This window comes from Silene latifolia, chromosome 3 (genome assembly GCF_048544455.1).
Source record: "Silene latifolia isolate original U9 population chromosome 3, ASM4854445v1, whole genome shotgun sequence".
NCBI classification, from domain to species: Eukaryota; Viridiplantae; Streptophyta; class Magnoliopsida; order Caryophyllales; family Caryophyllaceae; genus Silene; species Silene latifolia.
This window is the reverse complement of record NC_133528.1, coordinates 33,338,098-33,362,656: the sequence shown is the minus strand read 5'-3', so window position 1 is coordinate 33,362,656 and position 24,559 is coordinate 33,338,098. Positions and strand designations below refer to the sequence as shown.

General features: G+C 36.8%; 3 protein-coding genes across 4 annotated transcripts; 1 reads left to right on the top strand and 2 right to left on the bottom strand.

Annotated features, from left to right (window-relative positions):
* LOC141648928 (uncharacterized) lies at positions 1-420 on the top strand. Its single transcript, XM_074457634.1, has one exon. The coding sequence runs from the start codon at positions 1-3 to the stop codon at positions 418-420; it is 420 nt and encodes a 139-aa protein (XP_074313735.1).
* Positions 421-18,186: 17,766 nt separating this feature from the next.
* LOC141647529 (UDP-glycosyltransferase 87A1-like) lies at positions 18,187-22,240 on the bottom strand. 2 transcript variants are annotated; one of them, XM_074455744.1, is made up of 3 exons: positions 21,711-22,240; positions 19,665-20,217; positions 18,187-19,208 (listed from the first exon to the last, which is right to left on the bottom strand). In XM_074455744.1, the coding sequence occupies exons 2-3, from the start codon at positions 20,167-20,169 to the stop codon at positions 18,340-18,342; spliced, it is 1,374 nt and encodes a 457-aa protein (XP_074311845.1). In that variant the 5' UTR covers positions 20,170-20,217; positions 21,711-22,240; the 3' UTR covers positions 18,187-18,339. The 2 variants fall into 2 exon arrangements, with proteins under 2 accessions (XP_074311845.1, XP_074311846.1); XM_074455745.1 differs by having other exon boundaries at positions 19,665-20,214.
* LOC141647530 (UDP-glycosyltransferase 87A2-like) lies at positions 20,463-21,711 on the bottom strand. The gene has a single exon (XM_074455746.1). It carries the CDS (start codon positions 21,400-21,402, stop codon positions 20,653-20,655), a length of 750 nt encoding a protein of 249 aa, XP_074311847.1. The 5' UTR covers positions 21,403-21,711; the 3' UTR covers positions 20,463-20,652.
* Positions 22,241-24,559: the final 2,319 nt, after the last annotated feature.

The window sequence follows — 24,559 nt, the reverse complement described above, 5'->3', positions numbered from 1 at the left end:
ATGGAAATGAAAGATAAGGTTCTGAGTTCAGGGCACTATTTATTTGATAACAAGCCAATGATTTTTAAGCCTTGGACTAGGGACTTGGAGATGACAAAGGAAGATGTGAAATCTGTTCCTGCTTGGGTTCAAATCCATAAGCTTCCTCTGAAATTTTGGGGTAAAGGATTACCTAAAATAGCTAGCTTGCTTGGGAAGTTCATTAAATGTGATGTAGCCACTGAGGAGAGGACAAGATTGGGTTATGCCCGTGTTATGGTTGAATTAGTCGTGGACCAAGAGCTGCCTGCACAGATTGCTTTCAAAGATGAAAAAGGCTCGGTTATAAGGGTTGATATAGAGTATAAGTGGAGGCCTATTAAATGCAAGAAGTGCCAGGCCATGGGGCATGAGATGGAGCATTGTAGGAAAGGAATTTAGGAGAATGCTGTTAAAAAACCAGTCAAGCAGGTATGGAGAGTAAAGCAAACTGTTGTGGCCCAACCACAGAAGAGCACTCTGATTCTGAACAATCCAAAACCTCAGATGATGACTGGAACTATGACTCCTCGCAAAAGATTAGTCAGAATGCATAGGCAGGAGGGAGACAGGAGTGGATATAGTGCTGAAACATTTGGAGCTCATTCTTATAAAGAAATATTGGTCTCTCCTTCAAAATTGAATGGTACTGATAATGGTAATGGTCTCTCTCCTCCTATATCTAATGGATAAAATAGGATTTTGGAATGTGAGAGGAATGAATAGGGTAAATAAGCAAAAGTTCATTAATTTTTTCTTGCAAAATAAAGGAGTTGGTTTATTTGGATTGTTAGAAACAAAAATAAAAAGCAAGTCTTTTACTAGAACTGTAAATAATTTTAATAATTGGTGCATTTCAAAAAATAATGGGTACCATAATAATGGGAGAATTTGGATTCTATGGGACCCCAAACTTTTTAGAATTCAATTTCTTGAATACAATGCTCAATTCATCCATATGAAGATTGGGGCATTGGTGAGTAGAAGTGTGTTCTATTTGACTATGATCTATGCATTTAATGGCATTCAAGATAGAACTCCCCTATGGGATCATCTAAGGAGGTTTGATGGTCAAGTTGATGGCCCTTGGGCTATGGCAGGTGATTTCGTTTGTGTGCTTTTAGCCACTGAGAGAGTAGGAGGCAATACCCCCAATGCTGAGATTGAACCTTTCAGGAATTGTGTTGCTGACTGTGGAGTAGTGGACATTCCTGCTGTTGGCTCAATTTTTACCTGGAATAATAAGCAACAGCCTGATGATCGGATTTACAGTAAGATTGATAGATTTATGACTAATAAAGCTTGGAGTGATCATTTCCCTAAGCTATATGCTAATTTCCTCCCTGAGGGCATGCTTGATCATACTCCTTGCTTGATTAGTAGTTCAACTCAGGTCCAGAAAATAAGAAGTTTCAAATATTACAATATGTGGGGAGCATCTAAGGATTTTTTGCCTATCATCAAAAGATGTTGGAGTAATAGTAGCCCTGGTACCCCTCTATTCAGGCTAGCAAAAAACTTGAAGCTCATGAAGCCTGCATTGAAAGCTTTGAATAGAGAGAAGTATAGTGACATTGAAAATTCCACTTCTATTATTCAGAGAAGAGTAGCTGAATTGCAGGAAATGATTGGAAATGATCCTTCTAATTTGCCCCTTATTTCAGAGGAGTTTGAGGCTTCTAAAACTTTAAGGGACTTGAGTGTAGCAAGGGATAGCTTTTTAGCTCAAAAAGCTAAGATTCAATGGCTGCAGCAGGGGGATGCTAACAGCTCTTATTTCCATAGGGTGCTCAAAAAAAGAAGAAATGGAAATAGAGTTATGATGATTGAGGATAGGACTGGTAAAATGTGTGATACACCAGAGCTGGTGCATAATGCCTTCCTGGAGTATTATCAATATTTACTTGGAGCTAGTCAGGAGACAAATAAGATTCACAGGAAAATAATTGATCAAGGGCCTAGGTGTAATGTTGATCATCATGTTCTACTGAACAGACCAATCACTGGTAAGGAGGTTAGAGACATTTTGTTCAGCATTCCTGACATCAAGTCCCCTGGACCTGATGGGCACACAAGTAAGTTCTTCAAAGATGCTTGGAGTGTGATAGGTGGGGATGTGATAACTGCTGTCCGGGATTTCTTTATTCATAAGAGACTTCTCAGGCAAATTAATGCTACAACCCTAACTCTTGTTCCCAAATGTGAGAGGCCTCAAAGTGTTATGCAGTTTCGTCCTATAGCATGCTGCAATGTCATATACAAAATCATTTCTAAGCTGCTATGTGCTAGACTAGCTGATGTACTACCTAGTATAATTGACCAAAACCAGGGGGCTTTCATTCAAAATAGGAGCATTCAGGAGAACATTCTTATTTGTCAAGACTTGATCAGGCTTTATGAAAGACCAAATGCTACTCCTAGGTGTATGTTCAAGATTGACTTGCAAAAAGCTTATGACACAGTGGAATGGTCCTTTGTTGAACAACTGCTAGATGCTCTTAATTTCCCTACTGAGTTTAAAGATATGGTATTGCAGTGTATCACTACTGCAAGCTTTTCTCTCTCACTCAATGGGGACATGTTTGGGTACTCTCAAGGTAAGAGGGGCCTCAGACAGGGAGACCCTTTATCCCCCCCCCCCCCCTCATCTTTACCTTATGTATGGAGTACCTGACAAGGACACTGAAATATGCAGCTGATAAATTTGAGTTTAACTACCATCCCCTATGTAAAGAAGTAAAACTGGCAAACCTGATGTTTGCAGATGATGTACTTCTCTTCAGTAGAGGGGATGCCCACTCCATGATGCTATTGTTAAGATCTTTTTCTACTTTCTCCAAGGCGTCTGGGCTACAGGTAATTGCTGCCAAGTCGAATGCCTATTTTCAAGGAGTTCTAGAGCACATTAAACAGGATATTTTGAGAGTGTCTGGGTTTGTGGAGGGACTGTTGCCTTTCAAATACCTAGGGATGCCTATACAGACCACAAGATTGAAGAAAATTGATTGTGAGTGCCTGGTTGAGAAGATATGCAGTAGGATTCATAATTATGGGGCAAAGAGGTTCTCTTATGCTGGGAGACTGGTGCTGGTAAAGGCTGTCCTCTCTACTTTGCACTCATATTGGGCCTCAATGTTTGTTCTCCCAAAAGGGATCATTAGCAGAATTGAAGCTACTTGCAGAAACTTGTAGGATAACAGTGCTGATTACAGGAGAGTGCCACTTGTAGCTTGGGATAAGGTGTGCTTTTCAAAGGAAGAGGGAGGATTAGGGCTAAAAGATCAGGAAACTATGAACAAGGCAATGATAGGCAGATTGGTTCATTGGATCATGGTGGAGAAAGATTCAATTTGGGTGCAGTGGGTGAAAAAGAACTATTTAAAGGGGAAAGAATGGCTGGAATATAAACCTACTGCTAACTCTAGTTGGGTCTGGAGAAGGATATGCAAAGTTAAGGAGGAAATGCTTCCTAGGTATAATGATGGTACCTGGACTGCACAGTCAAAGTATGCTCCTGCTATGTGCTATGAATGGCTAAAGGGATGAAAACCTACTGTTGCCTGGTATAAATGGATCTGGAATGAGCATGTGATACCTAAACATCAATTCATGGGATGATTGTATGCACATGGAGCTATGAGAACTAAGGATAAACTGATTAAATATGGTCTGGATGTTGATGACAGTTGCTTACTGTGTGAACAGGCTACTGAAAGCATAGACCATTTGCCGTGTGATTGTATATACAGTAGGAGGGTTATGTAGGACGCCAGTCAGAAGATGCAGATTAGCTTCCCTGTCACTGATATGCTTGGCTGGTGCACTCAGAGGACAGGTACGAAATTACAGCAAGGGGTACAGGTTGCTTTGCTATGGCGTGTTGTGTATAATATCTGGCAGCAGAGGAATAAAAGCATGATGGAGGGGATGCTATTAAGGCCTGAAGGAGTAGTAGACCAAGTCATTGAGGAGGTGAAAGCTAGGCTACGAGAAAGGGACTACAAAGTAATCACTAAGACGGATTTAGATTGGCTAAAACATAAGAAATTATGTGTAATAGATGATTAGTGATGTTTGAACACCATATGTACCTATTTTTTTATCTATAATATACATACTCACATTTTACCAAAAAAAAAAAACACAACTATTTCATCCGAACATTACATATATCATTCCATTCTACACCAAACATTATGCAAAAATTTGCAACTATGTTTTGTTTCAATTCACATGAATACACGTATATATACAATATCACATCATTCAACTCCCGCCTACGCTTATTCAGATTCAGCATTCGACATATGATTACTCTATATTAAGCATCTATTTAGCAATGTAATTTTCACGTATTACTCAAGTTTGCTCAAAATACAGAACATGTTACAACAATACATCAGTCAGATATCTAACATAATTATGCTATGTCACAAGAGTATGCAACAACATTCATTCATTACATTCCACTGCATTACCTGATAACTTATACTAATTAGAACGCATAACTCATTATCACCATAACATTATCCAATACTCGTATGCAACTCCTAGCACATTCACCATCTTTATCACGTCCACATACACACTTCCAACGATTGACAGCCCTTGCACGGTTCATCATTACTATTTGCACGCATTAGACATTACCATAGACTCCATCACAGCTATTTCTAACCTATTTATCATACACACCTATGCACGCAATTCCCGAGTCGAATCCCCATACTCGGTGGCTGGCTTAAGCATATTGGGCCATGATTTTGAAATGAGGGCGCCTTCTCACCCAAAATCAAGCATCAGTCGGGGCTCCCAACATACATACACCAGGTTCATTTTATTAGACTCACTACATTCATTGGGCTCATTAGTTACAGGTTCCAAAATCGTCGCTCTGATACCACTATGTAACACCCCCATTTACCAAGGAGCCTTAACAAGACCTTCCCCAGTAGATAGGGACGTTACCATCTCGGTTGTCCGAGGACATTAATAATCAAATGTCGATTAAAGAACGGTTATATTAAATTACAAGTGTTATAAACAAAAATAAAAGATACAACTCGTGACAACTATCAAATATGTGAAACTATCTCTGCCAAGACTCGTGGTAGACTCATCTCTCCAAGCACCCAGCTATGATCCAGACATCAACCTGCTAAGACCGACTGCTCACCATAGTGGATCACGGCAGACACAACATAAGAAGACAACACAACAACACCACAGAAGGTCAGTAACTGAAGGAGTAATAGAAAGGCAGCCATGACAAACACAGTAACACGCATACTCCACCTCCTCCAATAACCCATACACCTCTGACTGCCCGAGGTCCAGTCCTGCCAGATTACCAATCGCAAACGGTAATACACACCGCCAGTGGGTGACCGCAGTCGTTCTAACCTAAGCCACGCTCATCTAATCCGCGCGATAACCCATGTTCCTTAATGTGCACATCCCCTTCTGTGACGGGTTCCACCGAGGGCGAATCAAGGGCGTGAAGCCACTCCCGCAAGTGACTCCACTCAGCCGAGGGCGCACCTCGCGAACCAGAGACGAACAAACAACAATGAACAGTAACATCTAATCCACACCACCATTAACGATACTAGAACCAACTATTCAATACAAATGACACACTAGACAACCATCAGCACTGAGTAGAAAAACCTACCTTTAGCAAACCGCAGCGATTCCGCGCACGACCATAAGACAACAAGCAATCACCATGACCACCTATAACAACCACCATAACCGTCTATTACTACTACCATAAACACAACTGAAACCAAGGGAGACGACGATGATGATGATGATGACAACATACCTATACCAAGCAATCCGGCATCAAGACCGCTACCAGACTCATACTTCCTGTCCCCATGGTGTCTCCACCTTCAAAGGCTCCAAAAGGGTGACTCAAGGTGAAAGAGAAATGATATGACGACATCTAGGTTTAGGAGAAAAGAGACAGAAATGATTTGGGTTTCACGATAACGCGATTTATAATTCCCCGCTGAACTCCCGTTACTCGATCGAGTAAACAACTTACTCGATCTGACCTCTATTTGATCGATGACACGGCTATCGCAACCCTATCAAAGATAAAACCTAACGGTCTCAACTAAAATGTAGCAGAGGCAGTCGAGTATCGAATCCACAGGGAGGTAATGCAACTATAGCTGTCTATTTCTAATCCTATGGTAACAATTGGGGGTTGTTTGAATTTCGTTCTAAACTACAAAGTCTGAGGGGAAGAGAAATAAGGCAAAGAGTAAATAAAGGCAATAAAATACGATTAAACTATCAAGAAGAGAGGGACATGTCGGGATTTCGGTTCACTACGGTAGTCCAATAACTCAGCTGTAAATGACTCAGACGAACTAATGTGAGACGGATGTTAAAAGGTCCTTTCGGTCCACTTTCTATCCTAAAATACCACCAACTTAACTTTCGTCCTCATTAGGGTAGTCTACTGTTTATAGCAGGCCTATTTAGTCCAATCTTTCCATCCAGGATTAATTTTAGCCAGTTTAATGGGTGACATAGAAGCGTGCACTCAACTAGGTCGGGAATTACAGTTAAATTGCTATAGTGACAGAGTCTCGTAATTAATTCGTCTAATTCATTCACTACATCGTCACATTTCTACCGCAGATCCCCTAATCCCAACATGAAAGGGGTTTAGCTACTCATATCGATGATTAAACTAACAGCAGACAAATTTCCAGCAGAAAACATAATAAATAAACAATAAAATGCAATAAAGGGAATTAGGGCAAAGGAGAATGATAACACAAACAAGAAATCAAAGCAACAAATGATTATTATTAAATAAGGGAGAGAAAGGATTACAATCTGAGCGAATCCGGCGTAAAGAACACTGAATCCCAGCAATAATAATCCGAAAATAAAAGTAACAGTGGAGAAGGCAAAGTAACGTAGCAAGGTACAGTAGTTTTTCTAATATGAAAGATCCGATCCTATTAACCTAATTAACTTAGGTTTAAATAGAAAAAGAACTAAGGTTTACGGAAATAAACAACACACGGACTAATTAAAAGCCCATGCCCGTGAAAACCTCTCGATCGAGTGGATTAAACCACTCGATCGACCAACAGGTCAGCAGAAGTTACTCGATCGACCAACAAACAATTCGATCGAGGACTTGGTCTTGTGCAGCTTACTCGATCGAGTAAGGGACAATTCGATCGAGCATCAGGGGGTCTAGAAACCACTCGATCGACCAGCAAACAACTCGATCGACTGATTTCGTCTTCATTCCAGCTCACGTCTTCACCCAAGTGTCTCGTAATGCGTGCCATGACGCTTCCAAGTGCAGTATCTTACTCTGGGACAATCCCGTCTCCTCTAAATGCATGCAAAAAGGACAAAAAGGGGTATGGTTCCACTACTTTCGCGATCATTCCTACAAAAAGGGCAGAATACACCAAAGTAGCCAATTCGGGGCAAAATACCATAAAAACAGTAAAGAAATGCATAGAAATACGTGCTGAAATAGGCCAAAAAGACTATACATTAGGCACGTATCAATCGAGTGGCTAAGCTACTCGATCGAGTAGCCTCCGCTAGATCGAGTACCACGAACTCAAAGGCTCACAACATCACAAGGTTAACTCGTAAGGTTTCCGAAGGTCTAGATAAGTGTCTAAGGTCAGTCAACGACGGTCAACGGGTCTCTAAAAGGATGGGTATTACAAAACTCTTCGCCATGTAGAGTTTTTCCAACTTTTCCCGTATCACTGATGGAGAGTCATCATCAAGAACACAATTGATAACAGAATCCGAGATGCACAACCTAATAGTACTTGCACACTTAGTGCAAACCTCTTCCCAGTCAGCATCACTCATCCTCTCCGGCTTACCGTCAACTCCTTTCAAGGCTCTAACCAAGCCAAGATGAACCAGGAGATCCTTCATCCTTCTTTGCCAAAGGGTGAAACTACTTTTACCATCAAATTTTGGTACTGCAAATTAAGACCCCATATTTGACGTCCTTGCCAATTAAACCAGCCACCAGACTGAGCCTAGTGGCTCTGATACCATTGTTGGGAAATTAGCACCAATCTCCCACACGCAACGGAAGCAATCAATCAACAAGTAAACCGTAAAAGTAAATAAATGTAATCAATAATAAGATGAGACGGTATTCTAGAGTCAAACCCAGGGCAAAGCCTTCCAAACCATAAGTAACACCCACTAGCCAAATCGACTAGAATCCACTATAATAATATAGTACCATTACAACGTAACCGTCCCGAATTAATAGCAATTCGAAACCCACAATAATATAAGATAACAACCTCTAGCCCTCCAGTAATATTACTCAATGCCCCTAATATCACCCCTAGAGTAACCTCCTAAATTATTGTATAAAACACCCGGTGTACTGCCTCTCACCCTCAAACCCGACTTGCTATTTCCTACCAAGCTAGGTCACCTTGTTTGATTACATTTTGTCATGAGATACATTTTCCAAAGGATTTGACATCCTTTATATAGCTACGTGAAAGTGACGTTATAACTATCCATCATAAATCACCTTACGTTATACACATATGAATTAAAACAAATTCATATGTTTTTCACTTTTCCACACGTAATGTTAAACAAATGTTTTAACATTCATTTAACATCACTAAATACAAAATGTTACATGTTGTAGATACCTCATTTCTGCACCTCTCGCAAACCACCCGGTGATGATTGGGCCGCATGTTTGGTACGCGGAACGATTTGTGACAGTTCATAAGATTATCGTCAAGTGATTGTTCAAACATTAATATCTACCTCTTAGTTGTCATCTACGTGCCGATACGGTCGTTTTGACAGTAATTAGAGTACATTTGGAGTCCGGGCCTAAAACCGTCTCCATTTTCTGATAACCGTTAAATCCCGAGTCAGAATGTTCTGGAATGTTCCGGATATTTCTATTCCATATTTCATAATTTTTATCTTTTGGTAAACAAATTTCCCGTAATATTCACATTAGATATTAAGGAAAATCAAATTATTTCCGTCCTACCATAACTTAAACACGGAAATCTTTCTTCCGCAGGAGGAAACCACTTGGGAACAGACGCAAAGGTCTTTGCGCCTCTTCCAAGAGACGCAGTGGCTGCTGCGCCTCTTCCCAGACCCTTTTCTGCGTATTTCTCGTATCTTTTTCATATCTTTCCGAGATTCACTTCCAAAGAGTCTCCGAAACCCTAATTTCTTCACGTGATTAGTATAAATAGGAGCCTTCGCTCCTCATATTTCTCACGCGAGTGTCCGCCCTTCTCTTCTCCCTTTGCATTCTAGACCTTTGTTCTTACTCTTTGGTGTCTACGTGCTTGAACTTTCGACCACGTAAGCTCGGATCCTTCTGAGTACCAGCCTCGTTTGCATGACCGACCAATTTGACCAACTCCACATCAATCAACTTAATTAATCTAATCGTTTTCCTCTTACGAGGGCACTTTCTTTGCATTCGCGTCGAGCATCACTAATTGATATCTTAGTCCTTCTCGTTTCGTCAACATGTAAGTCTGAGGGTGTACAATCTCTCTTTTATTTATTGTATTTTAATTATTGTATAACAATTGTAAGATTTATGTCGAAAATACCTCATTAAAACCGATTTCTAAAACCACGTTCAAAACCTCTTTTACGGATTTTCAGAAGACTGACTGTCGAGAAAGGACGCAGCAACTGCTGCGCCTCTTCGAAGGAGCGCAATTCCTGCTGCGCCTCTTCGTGAGGCTGCCGCAGTTCCTGCTTCCTTTCTTCTTCCTTCGTCCTCTGTTATTCGTCAAAATTCTTTTATTTGTTTCGTTTGTTTGTTAATTCTTCATCATAATAGCATATAATTCACATGTATATAATTCATCATCATTATTTCGTATAATTCATTGTTAATCCGACTTAAATCCCTTATAATCTCATATTTGCGGGTTTTCGTCATTAAATTCAATCCGGGTTGTAGAAATTCGATTTGTTCATATTGAGTTTCTGGAATTCATCGTTGGTATATTTGTATCTGTTTATCATCATATGTTATTCATTAATTCATCATGTTTAGTTTAGTCCAATTAATTTGTTTACTTTGTTAATATCGTTCACTCCTGTAATTAATCCATCTTAATTCCGTCTCACCCATGTTTTACTGTTTTCATGACCCATTCATGTGTTAAATAACCTACTAATCACTTCCATCCGAGTAAATAATTTAATCAATCATTAAATTTACCAGTTGATATTAACAATTCGCAATTAAAACTTCACGGCCCGAATTGGTCGAGAACAGACGCAGCGTCTGCTGCGCCTATTCCAAAGGACGCAGCTCTGCTGCGCCTGTTCCGGGTTGAATTCTGTCCCTGAATTCCGTTTTTTGCCCTGACCTAGTTTATTTAGCTTACGTATAATTAACTATTATCCGTGTTATCACCTTCTGTTTTATTCGTATTTACTCTTTTATTCGTTTTCTCAAATTATCCGTTTTAAAGGTATTTTCGACATAAATCGCCTAATCCATTGTAATTATTGTAATTTTCATTATTGTAATTTATAATTATTGTATTTCTTTTATTGCTTGTATGCCTTCACATGTAATTGAGCATTAAAACCTACTTCGACCCAATTGTATATTAAACTACGTGTCAACCGACTTAGTCTAATCTTCACATGCTAGGATTAAAACTTGGATGTTGCATTGCATGCATATAGCCGATGATATATCAAGTACGAATAACTTCCCTAATCATTAGTAGAGGCCGCTATCGAGGCGGGCGGGATTAGGTGTTCGATCAAAAGAGCTTCCTAATACGTACCCTCACCCCTTACTCCAGATATCTGTGAACACCCGTGTTCATTGGCATCCACGAGAGTCATTCTAGACATAGAATGCTAAGGGTAACGATTGCTTAGTGTTCATGTCTCTACTTTGTGTCTTGACATGACACGAGGTATTCGAACGGTTCCAATTTCCCATAAAAATTGGTGGCGACTCCATACAAAAATGCAAACGCTTGTTTCTCTTTCCTCCCAAGCGCCCCTGGGCCCCATTGTCCACACCCGGCGACTCCGCTGGGGACAATACACTTACGTGTAGCAAGGGTGAAACTTGAACAAGGTTAGAGAATAGTTTGTACAAGACAATTGTCGGTTTTCATAACTCGGTCTTCCTAGACCGTTTTATTCGGCCTTCCTAGGCCCAACCCAACCCATTCGACCAATCTTCCCGTCTAAACGGTCCTAATTCTTATTTGGGCCTAAGGATGGATAGCGATTGACGTCATCCATACCATGATGCTTACTCTTGTTTGTATCAAGGGCCTTCACTACTTGAGGAAATGGACTAGGAATCGGCCTTACTCTTGTTTGGTACGAGCCTCTCCACAGACTTCGGGTTTGATGGTTCGGTATGGCAACCCACCCTTTAAACCAAAACCCTTTTAAATGCACTCAGCATCCCGTTATAATGCTTGTATAAATGTTTGTACCTTACGTGATCACCATTTCTAAACAAAACCATGACGATTTTTCAAAAATCAAAACCCATTTTCAAACAAAATTTCGAAATAGGCTTTCAATTAGCGCAAAATCCGGTCAAAACTCTGTCCGTTTGTCGTGTCAAAATTCGGGCCACAAGCCCATTTCAAAACCTCACTTCGAGTCCACTCCTACAACTACACTATAGTTGACTAGGACACACATTTTCAAAAACCTTGTCTTTCTTCAAAACTCACTCAACACAAGTGGCACACACCCACTTCACGAGTCAAAACATTTCTTCTTTTAGCAAGTGTGGTAGAATGGTCGATCGTGTTTTGATTCGTCGTCGATCTCTTATCCAGTTTTCAAGATGCCTGGATCCAGCGAAACAAATCTCCACCAACTTCAAGATGGTAATGATTGAGCCTTTAGGGTTCTAGAGTTTGACCATTGTGTTAATAGCTGCACGCACATTGATCGATTTCGATGTCCATAAGCGACCTGCCAGCATCAAATCAGAGCGTTGTTTATCCTGGGCATCGTCACCCACATCCCATACAAAGCATGCGTCCCCATCGTCATCATCATCAGAGAGATGTTGTTTGCCTTCACGACGCCCTAAAGAGATCGAACTCGCCATTAGGGCAAACCAACACAAAACGAAAATAATACGCGGCAGAAACCAAAGAGACAAATCAGAGAAAAAATGAAAGAAACCGTCGACTACGATAGAGAAAACGCGTAGAGGAGGCCTCGAAAGAGAGGAGGGACTAAAGACGAGGAATAGACGAAGATCCTCACAGGAAACCCTAGAGGCACACTATGTTTTATGGTACATATATAGTACTCCATTCATTTTTTTTATCTTCCCACTTCAAAAAAATGCTCCTCATATATATTAGAGAAGGGGGAAGATAAAAGATGAACGGAGGGAGTAATTCTTAGTAGTTGGATCCATGGTAACCAAATTCGCTATAAATACACCCTTAACGGTTTAGGATTTACTTTTTTAGAATATGTGTTTTAAGTATATATTTTCTGTAACTGATTAATTAGATGATATAATTCACTCTTAATGGTTCACAATAATTGCAGGGAGGCGAGCAACTCCGGTAACTTTGGTTGGATCTTAGAGAGGAGATAGACGATGCAGTAGCCCAAAAAAGTAATAGAAATGGATAAAGATATACTAGAGCAACAATAAATAAGAGAACGAGATTTAGGATGATGCATGGCAAGAACGACATGGATATTGAGATGAATAAGTTTTATAGAGTTCTTTGAATTTATCCAATAGATTAGAGATGGGTAAGAGAAAAGGGGGGATGAGTAGCAGAGTAGTTACTGATCCATATATCCACAAACTTGGAATAGATAATTAACTATAGGAGGTTTTGTTCATCATAAAACATTAGAATAGGATATGATAGTTTGTAAATATGAGAATGAATTAATTAAAAAAACCTATAAAGCACTACTATGTTCACAACAACGAAGTGTAAATGATTTTGATACTCCGTACTATATTAAATTACTTATATTTTTACTTGAAAAGAATTTCTAAAATTCCAAATATATACGTTTTTCTGTCGATCGGAGTATAATCAATATTTTTTTATGTTTTTGCATTAGTAAACTATTGATTAGGACAAATTAAATAAAACACATGCTATGAACTCTTAACAAATTATAGAATTTTCTTATTAGTTTTTTTCAAGTCTTCTACTTTTTTTACATTATTTTTAAGAAATTTTATTTAAAATCAAGACATGTTTCAATTAATATTAATTTCAAAAGAGGAGTAAATTTGCTAAAATATTTCTACTATTTGGAAAAATATTTTAAATACGAGATTTAAATTACCTTTTTTTAATAAAAAGATAAGGTTATAAATGATTTTTACATTATAGGTTAGTAGACTAATTAATTAGTCTATAAATATGATATGGTATTACGAGTTTCCAACCTATAGAATACATTTTAGTGCCTTACCAACAAAATATAAAGCAAGTCGTGCGAAAAACAGGATTTTACCTAGTGTGAGACTAAACAGCTAAGGCTATAATTTGGTCAACCTAGAGTTTCATTCACCAAATTTGGACGTCCTTTCGCCATAATGGATGGTGATATTCGATCATGATAATCTCAAGTGTCATCATCAGCATTCGACAATACAAAAAATGAATAATACAATACAAATGCTTGTTAATTCTTTTGTTTTCCTTCTTATCTCTTCATTTCTCGTTCATTTAATTGTAGCTCACCACAAAGGAAATATATGAAATTTTTTGAAAATCAATCAAATGAAAACAAATAGGTAAGCAACATCCCCTATATACTAAAAGACTAGTTTGGATGCCTGTGCGTTGCAACGGGGTAATTAACTTAGTAAACAAAAATTGGTTATAAGGTCTTAATATTTACATCTTATGTCTTATCATTTATTTAGATAGATCAAAAGTCAAAACATCTTATTTAAGAGACGCAAAAGATGTTAGGTTGATAACTAAGTTCCAAGGATACCTCATATTTATAATCATAAGACCACTACATCTTATGTTAATCTTTCAATGTGGGACAATTATATTATTTTTATATAATCCTACATTATTTTTCAATGTGAGACATATAACATACTAAGAAATACACAATTTTATATATATATATACAAATTATATGAAATTTATACGCTAATGATATCATTTTTACCACCAATCAAATTATGTTATTTTCATTTTTCTTAACGATATTTTTTTGCCAAATGAAATGTAAATTTTTTTATATAAAAATTAGAAACATCACTTGAATATAATATAAGAAATATATATTATAATAATTAAAAGATTCTCTACTTTATTTTTTACATCAAAAAATATTATTTATGATACTTTCCTACATTAATTTTTAAGATCACCCCACCTTATGATAATTTTGTGATGTGGGACAATTCAAATATTTATATGTAGTATATTTACCACACCTGCATTATTTTTCAATGTGGGACAAATAACACACGAAAAAGTACACCATCTTTTTTACACCTATTTCGATATCCAGCACGATTTAATATTAATGAGAAAATACTATACTATCTATTTATATTCGTACGCTCTTTTCCATTTTTTGTCACAATTAAAATATGTACAAATGATATAATTTAAATTACATTTTTTTTTCCTAACACGACTTTTAAGATGTAATTGAGGGAGCAATAAAATGTATAAACAAATGCAAAATATTTTCTTTTTCTGGTGCGATTTTTATTAATGGTTAAAAATTATGATGTGTTATAGTTACTCAAATAGTCAAATGTAATGAGGCATAATATTACCTATATTTGAAAGTTAAAAAGATTTAATTCTTCTATTTATCAAAGTAAAAAAGCTCATTATTGATTTGTTTGTGGATTCAAGATCTTTTTATGCAGCACTTGATTGTATTATAATTCTTAAATTTTCTATTTTAGTGCAGAGATTATCATTATATGACACATTAATAACCAATTTATTTATATTTAGCACCCATTTTATTTTTTTTATTATGATTTTATCTTAAATAAAATTATTATACTATTGATTGTCTTAAAATAAACATTATAATATCACTAATATAGTAATATATAATCGCTTTTATAAATATTTACGTGATTAATATTTGTATGGTATTGTTGTAACTAAGGTTTTTCATTAATACAAACTCCTATAAGAACTCTCTAAGATAATTTTTAAGCGATTCAAAAGATTTTGGGTTGATACCCTTAAGTTTCAAATATAACTCATTATAATCATGTGATACCTCACCTCATGATAATCTTCTAATGTGGGACAATTCAACTATTTATATGTAGTATATTTACCACATCTACATTATTTTTCAATGTGGGACAAACAAATATGTGCAAATAATATGATACTATATTCTAATGTTAGCATTTATTTACCACGATTCTAATTATATAATTTTTCAAAAAAAAAAAAAATTATGTTACTTTTTTGCTAAATGAGATGCATAAGTTTTTATACAAAAATTATAAACATCACTTTGACATAATATAAAACATATATATCATATCGTGGAGATAATGATATAAACTCTTAAGAGCTCTCCAAGACAATGCTTAAGAGACTTAGAAAGTTTTGGGTTGGTATTTAGGTTCTAAGGATGCCTTCGATTTATAATCATATGCTAAACTTTATGCTAAACTTTTGATGTGGGACAATTCTATTATTTATACGTAATATATTCACCACAGCAACATATTTTTCGATGTGGGACAAATAACATACTTAGAAATACACCATCTGTTTCACACATAATTCGACATCTAACTCGGGTTAATAATAATGAGCAAATACTATACTCCCTCAATTCAAGACCAAATACAACATTCCTTTTTTACACTATTCATGAACAAATAGAATCTTTACGATTCCTTGCAATATGTAAGACAAAATATGGTCATGTAGGATCTTATTTGATTCACTTATAAAGTACAATGAGAATATCAAATTTTTAAATTTTTTATAATGTAAACTTAAAGATATTTACGTTGTAATTTGTGTCTTGGCAAGTGTGTAAATGAAAATGTTGTATTTGGTCTTGAATGGGGGGAGTACTATTTATTAATATCGTACATTTTTTTTTATAATACTTTTTTGGCAAATGAGATATATAAGTTTTTATATAAAGATTATAAACATCACTTGAATATAATACATAATATAAAAAAAATATGTATATATCATACTGTCAAGATAATGATATAAACTCTTAAGAGCTCTCTAAAACAATACTTAAGAGACTCAAAAGGTTTTTGGTTGGTATATAGGTTCCAATGATGACTCCTATTTATAATCATAGGATCACCCACCTTATGTTAATCTTTCGATGTGGGACAATTTTATAATTTATACTTATTATAATCACCACATTAACATTGTTTTTCGATGTGGGACATATAACATATTAAAAGAAGTACACCCTCTTTAATACTCGTATGTGCAAATCATATGAAATCTATACTCTAATGAAAGCATTTTTTACCACGAATCTAATTATATTATCTTCATAATTTTTATAACAACATTTTTTTGTCAAATGAAATGTCAAAGTTTTTATATAAAAATTAGAAACTTCTCATGAATATAAAATAGGAAATATAGATATTATAATAATTAAAAGATTCTCCACTTTATTTTTTATGTGGAAAATATTATTTATGAAAATTTCCTAAATTAATTGTTGATGATGTGGACGCTCTAGAATCGCTCGAAAAAACTCTCTTTTATATAGATATATAGATTAACACATCTCTAAATTTTCCCGCTTACATTTCCCTGCCCAAGTGAATTATACTAGATATTTATTTCCTATTTAATTTGTATTCACTATCTATATTTACTAATAAAATCTCCTTTACTACTAAGAGAATAATATTTATCTTATTTTCCTCCAAATGCATCTATCTAATTCAAGAAACAAGTAAAATATTTCCTTTTTAAACTGTTATCTTTTTTATTAAACTATTTATTATAGATTAAAATTATAAACTATCTTTTTATTAAAATATTAACTTTACTAATTGTTATAAGTTTTTCATCAAAATAAATTAAATTGGATGTTAAACTACAACTGCACTAAATTCTTCATTAAATGTTATTATTTTAATTTTAGAGAATAAATCGACACATACCTACCATTAACTTTGTGATAATAGAAAATTCATTAAAATAATTGGAGAATTATTTAAATAAAGAAATCATTAATTTTATGGTAAAAAAAAAATATATTTATTTCATAAAATTACACATTTCATAACGTTACTCGATTCTCTTTAATTAGTTTTTCATTATAAATAACACCCTAAAAAATAAATACTCTATATATACCGCGCATAGCGCGGGATCTATGCTAGTTTCTTATCAATTGATCATATTTTATAGGTAGAATTTGTTATGGTTTCATAACTGTAGAATATGAAAAGTTTGGTATTAAAGAGGTGAAAATTGTAATATGGAGTAGATTAATGTTTGAAAGATGAAGAATTACATAAGGTGGATGATTATAATATATTGATTACTACTTTGCTTTTTTGTATTTTGTTTTTAATTCATTTTTTCATTAATTTTTGATCTAGCATTTTTATGTTATTGTATAGCTTGTATTCCTTCTGTCCTGGTCATTTGTTGTTCTTTTTCATTTTGAGGTGTCTCAGTCATTTGTTGTCATTTCTATTTTAAGAATGAACTTGATGAACAATTTGATCATTCACACTCAATTTGTTCCACTTGTCATTTAGTTATTGCCCTCTCTTCTTTCCTTGGTCTTTGTGCCAAAACCAAAAGACAACAATTGACCGGGACGGAGAGGTATTATATTGTGTCACGTGTCATTTTATTAACTACTCAATCTAGGCTTTTTATGTTATTGTATAGATGCAACTTTGCTAGTAATGTCGGGTCATTTTGGAACACTCGGATCATTTGGGGTTGGGTCGATTACAGATTTACAGGTCATATGGTTTTGGGTCAGGTCACCTTTAGTCGAGTCAACATTGAGTCTGTCAAGGTTGAGGTCGAGTCTGGTCAAGTCGAATTTCGGGTCATATTCGTGTTAGGAAATTTCAATTCTCAAGTCGGGTCAGTTTTGCTATGTCTAGCCAAGGGCATCAAATGATATGAACCAAAGTCCCTTTAAAAAGATCCTTTATGTTGAAGGAAAATAACCAATTCACTTATGTTAAGAAAACCTTATTGTTTGAGCAGGAAGTAAATTCAGAAGCAAAACGAAATGGAGTACAAAGTAGAGCAAAAGTGCCAAGTGCTGTTAAATGGAGTTGATGAAAGATTCAATATCAGAAGCAGCTGAACCTCCTTCTGCAACTGCCCTTTTAAAAGTATTGCTCAACTTTTCTGCACGTTCAACCATCTCTTTGCGGTCATCGCTTTCCGGGTCCATCAATTTCTTCACAAGTCCTGCTACCTCTTGGCTAGTCACCACCTTTTCTGGATTAACATCGTTCTTCGTCACCCGCAAACCAATCTTCATATCATTCACTAGTAGCTTACTATTTGGGATTTGATCCCAGAATATAGGAGAAGTCAGCATGGGCACACCTGCATAAATGCCTTCACAAGTAGAGCCCCACCCACAGTGTGTCCAAAACCCGCCTACTGAAGGATGGCATAACACCTTCAATTGATCACACCAAGGCACCAAGAACCCGGTCTCCCCAATGCTGTCTGTTAATTCAGGACTAACACCCCGGGTAACCCATAAGAATCGAACACCGCTGTCTTTGATCCCCTTAGCAAACTCATTTGTCTGAGCACTTGAAACTGAGAGATAACTTCCACCGTGTGAAATGTACAAGACAGAGTCTTTAGGTTGAGCATCCAACCATTGGAAGTAGTCACTCTTGTATATCATTGAGTTTGGTTTGAGGTCGAAGTACGGTATCATAGGGCCAATGTGGTGTACTGGGAATCCCAGTTTGGCTTTTAGACAATCTAACGCGGCTCCTTCAACTTCATAAACTGAAGTGCAGAGAGCATACTGAGCTTTTTTTAGAGCCTCCATCGAATCCAGGGTTCTAGGATAGGTAATGTTACCCATTCCATGAAAGATTGTCGTCAAATCTGCTATAGTAGTTGGAGCATGTCCCGGAATGTAGTCCACCACTTCATGTCCTCTTTCTGACAACAAAAATTATGTTACCGATTAGCAATACAAGGACCATTAACTACTACTCCGTATATAAGAGTTTAGTGATCTGGTTAAGATGGACGCCATTGTTGCCCTCACCTAAGACGAGATGTGTTCAGATTTACAGACCATAAACATTGAATGAGCCATAAACATTTGATGTCGTAAACCAAATTTGAATGCATACTCAGAACAAAAAGGTACTCCAAGATTGTGGTATCATATTTGAATGCATACTCCAAATTTGAATGCATACTCAGAACAAAAACGTTTGATCATATTTCTTCCGTTTTCTCTCCAAATTTGAATGCATACTCAACAAGCTAAGAAAACTCGGTTGCATCAAACCGCTACCCAGAACAAAAAGGTACTCCAAGATTGTCGATTCGGGGTGACATAAATAGGAGTGAGTGATGAGAAGCAATACAGAATGGAAAGGAAATTACCAGAGATATCAATAGGGAAGTGGCCATGTTTAACCAACAAATCGAAGTGGAAGAACATAGTGAGGCAAGAAGCAGACATAGTAAAAAACGCAGCCAGCGGAATATTCCTGCGGATACCCACGTCAACAGGCCAAGAAAGATACGAGTCATAAATAATAGCACTAGGTGGCTGCTGGAGGCTGTCCAGGAGTTGCTCAAAGGGATCCTGGAGCTTGGTGTTGATTGCTTCTATAAAACCAGGAAAGTCATCAGCTCGAACAAACTCAGAAGGGATTACCTGAGGGATGGCGGATAAGCGGATGTTAGGCGGCAGCTGAGACTCAGAGCTGAGGAGGCCGTGCCACTCCTCGGTGACTACAAATGTAATGAGCAGGTCCGGTTTAGTTTGGGCAATGAGTTTGCAGAGGTTCAACAGTGGGTTGATGTGGCCTCTTCCTGGGTATGGCATTACCAACAGGTGCCGCCCGGACCCGGTCATTGGTGTTTCTTTAAGGTTGAGCTCCATGATTGATTAAGGAGTAACTAGTGTTCCCTTTTTAATGCTTTTCAGCTGCTGCAGGTAAGAAGCATCTTGGAGATTAGTTCAAGAACCAACACTCAACATTCAGTTCAAAATATATTATTGTAGAAAAGGAAAAGCTGAAGAAATCATGCCAAACAAAACTTGTCTGCTTTCAGAGAGTAGAGTATCAAATTATATTTAATGTGAATAATGTTCAAATACCAATGACCGGGTCCGGGCGTTTTGAAAAGTGAAGGGGTACTATGAAGAAATCGCAAAAACATAAGGATACTAGGTAGAAAATCTTTTAGATATATAAAAAGTAACCGCCTCTTATATGTGAGGTGTCACAATACTGTTATTGCGAGACCGTCTCATAGGAGAATAAGTGATTTCTAAAACATACACATACACACAAACTCCCTTTCTTAGTCTCCTAATATTACATGGCAGTCGTCACAAATATAGCAAAAGTGCAGAGTGTTGTTAAATGGAGTTGATGAAAGATTCAAGATCAGAAGCAGCTGAGCCTCCTTCTGCAACTGCCCTTCTAAATGTATTGCTCAATTTGTTTGCACGTTCAACCATATCTCTGCGCTCATCGCTTTCCGAGTCCATGAATTTCTTCACAAGTTCTGCTACTTGTTGCCTACTCATCACCTTTTCTGGATTAACGCCATTCTCCATCGCCCTCAAACCAATCTTCATATCATTCACTATTACCTTACTATTTGGGACTTGATCCCCTATTATGGGACACGTCAGCATTGGTACACCCGCATAAATGCCTTCACAAGTAGAGTTCCACCCACAGTGTGTCCAAAACCCGCCTACTGAAGGATGGCACAAGACTTTCAATTGATCACACCAATGCACCAAGAACCCGGTCTCACCAATACCATCTGTAAATTGAGAACGCACACCCCGAGTAACCCATAAAAATCGAACACCGCTATCTTTGATCCCCTCAGCAAACTCGTTTGTTTGAGCACTTGACACTGATAGAAAACTTCCGTGTGAAATGTACAAGACAGAGTCTTTAGATTGAGCATCCAACCATTGGAAGTAGTTACTCTTGTATATCATTGAGGTTGGTTTGAGGTCGAAGTACGGTATCATAGGGCCAATGTGGTATACTGGGATTCCCAGTCTAGCTTTTAGACAATCTAACACTGGTCCTTCAAATTCATAAATTGAAGAGAAGAGAGCACATTGAGCTTTTTTCAGAGCCGACATTGACTCAAGGATTGTGTCTATATAGACAAAAACAATAATCAAATGCAAGACTGAGAGAATAGTATAACACTCAACAGTGTGTGGCTGGCTAGGATAGACTTCAAAGTTTAAAACTTTTTTCTGTAGAAAAGGGAAAGGCTGCTCTAATTTTCTATTAAAATCAAGGTGACGGAATCGTGAACCACACACCCCCTTTCCTACAAGTTTCTATTAATTAATTTGTCTTGAAAAGCAGCATAGCATCACATAAGCATCATGAGAAAAAGAAAAACCAATCCTATGTAGGTTTACAGGGAAACATCACTGACCGCAAATGACAGCAATCTGCAGAATAAACTATCAGAAAGATGTGGAGCAGGTAAACTCTTGATAGTGGACTGCTGCTCCAAAGTTTCTTCAGGTGTATATACATGGTTGCAAATCTTCTAACCGCCAATTTTAGACGGGTTCAGTGCAAACTAATCGCCTTATGTCATATGTGTCTTTGGGTGAAAAACCAAGAGTATACCTCGCATCTGACAACAAGAAGAAATAGTTTTTCTCCGCTGAAAGCTTGGATGTCAGGTCCCTGACAAGGAGATGCGACCATAATTCCTGGTTTTCCTGCTGCATATATCTTCGGTTGGCAGGGACAAAGCAGAGAAGACTAATGTCAAGATATATCCAGACTTGTGTTATTAGATGCATAAAACTCCACCACAGCATCAAATTAAAGAGAGAATGCAACTCTTTTATATGCTCAATCATTATAACTCCTAACATAAGGTGAGTTTATGATCATCACCCTCATGGACTAATGGCGGCCATTCAAACAGAATCAGATTAAATAAAAAGTGATGACACAGAATACTTGTATAATGATTGCACAAATTCTTGTTTTAGACGGATCATTTCCATCTTACCAAAAAGACGAGATTTTGTGATCATTTTATGGTCAAATGTAACCACAATGGTCCAGCTAGTGTTACAACTTATGGTAACTTGTTTTCCAAAAGTAGTCACATTTGGCTGTAAAATGGTCTCAAAATCCCGTAATTAAGGTTGTTTCATAGATGGATAAGTTCTAAATAATATAATGCGAGTTTGGGAAGTACGGAGTGTACACTTGCATAATTATTTACGGAATTATGGTATAGTTTTCGTTCGAATAACTATGAGGGGTGCGGAAATTAAATTCACGCAGCAATAATTAATTCTTTTAGAAAATCCAACCGTTGCAATTGTTCGGACATTCATTCCCCTATTTCCCGATCTTGCCTATATAAGTATATATATAGCCAAGGGATAAGATGGAAAAGATATAGAAAAGCAATCCATCTTTTGCATCTAAGAAATTATAACGATCTACACAAAATACTTCTCTGATTCTTGTGCCAGATAACAGAGGACACCGTCTTATCTCAATAGAAAATTCGGTATATAACCCTGGCACTAATATAGGGTCGAATTATTCTATTAGGAAAGCGAAGTCGATTCGGTGTGGTTTATTATTGTCAATTCTTGTTTCGTGCATACTCAATATCTAACAATCTAATAGAATAATTCTGAAATCTTTTAAGATGACGAATGTTAATGAAATGACAATGAAAGTTATCAACTGGACAAGTTTGAGGGTATTAATGAAATCCGTATACAGGACGTTGTCGACATATGGAATTAGGGAGGTTTGTTTGCGGTTTGATAAAGATGCCAGAATGATTCTAGCAAAGTTGAGGGTTAATGAATTTGGTTAGAAAATTGAATTCATTCATGGTGGTACGTATGTAATTGTATGCATCAAGTTGAATATGATGATCACAAGGCAATGTTGGCAAATTCAATATGGCAACCTGGCTAAAGATAAGTTTCCTTGCATTTGTTTTAGGGACGTACTAAATCCCGCACACTATTTTACTTAGGCTCTGTTTGGTAAACGGCGGATTAGTTTCAGCATAAGCAGATTACAAAAGCAGATTATAAATGATAGATTTTATGACCAGGTTTGACTAGCATATTATAATTATCATAATTAGTTTGAGTGTTTGGTAATTGGCAGATTACAATTAGTAGATTATAGTTTTCTTTGTAAAATGTTGTAAAATTTCCTATTTTAGAATATGCTAACCAATATGCTAGGGGAAGCAGCATATTGTGAAACAGCATATTGACCCCAAATATGTTGTTTCAATATGCTGTTTACCAAACACTAGAATTAGCATATTGATTCGTCAAACATGCTAAATTCCTTGAATATGCTAAAAATCGACCAATATGCCGTTTGCCAAACACCCCCTAATCCCACACATTTTTCCCCCGAATTCCGAATCTATCCTTCTCATTTCACACCCCAATCAATCAAGAGAGAAACAAAAAACCTAAATAAATTGAAAACGTACATTCGTCCTCCTCCAAATCCCCAACCACCCTCTCTGCATCGGCCAACCTCCCCCGCCCCTCCCTGCACCGAGAGTCATCTACACCGGCCGAACACCACTACCTATCCAAACCACTGCACCTGCCTTCCTGAAACACCTAACCACCTACGGATCGATGTGATAGCACTATCTCACTGATGTTCAATCTGTCGTACCGACAACGATTTTTGCTAGCAAACCCAGTAATGAGGGAATTACTCAGTATGTCAATGCTGCAAGTTAGAGTTTTATTCACTTGATCAGGGTTGGGACTTCAATGCATTAACCAAGAATTTCTATGCTCCCGAAACAAGCAATTGGATTTTTACAAACTGTGCCATTAAGGCATTAATTAATGTTGTTAGTTGCATTTTACAGACTGAGTCGAGGCAGAAATTGATTGCTCAATGGCTCTTCATACTTTCGATTAATGGATTAATTAAGTTTATAAGGGATTGAGCAATCAATTTCTGTCGATCGACAATTATTGATTGCTCAATCCGTTAATCAATATGTGCATTATTTTTCTATAGGCTGTGCTAATCTTCTTAGTCAATAATTGTGGATCTATTAACGGATTGATTAAGTTTAGGGAGAAAAGTCTTTTTAATTCTTTTTTAAGAGGAAGGGCAGTTATGGAATATTAGGGCAATACGTGTGTGATTTAGCAAACTAATGTGTAGGATTTAGCAATTGCGTTGTTTTAACACACGGTATTATTCAGATTATGACAAAACAAAGTAAAAATAGAAATTGTTATTGTA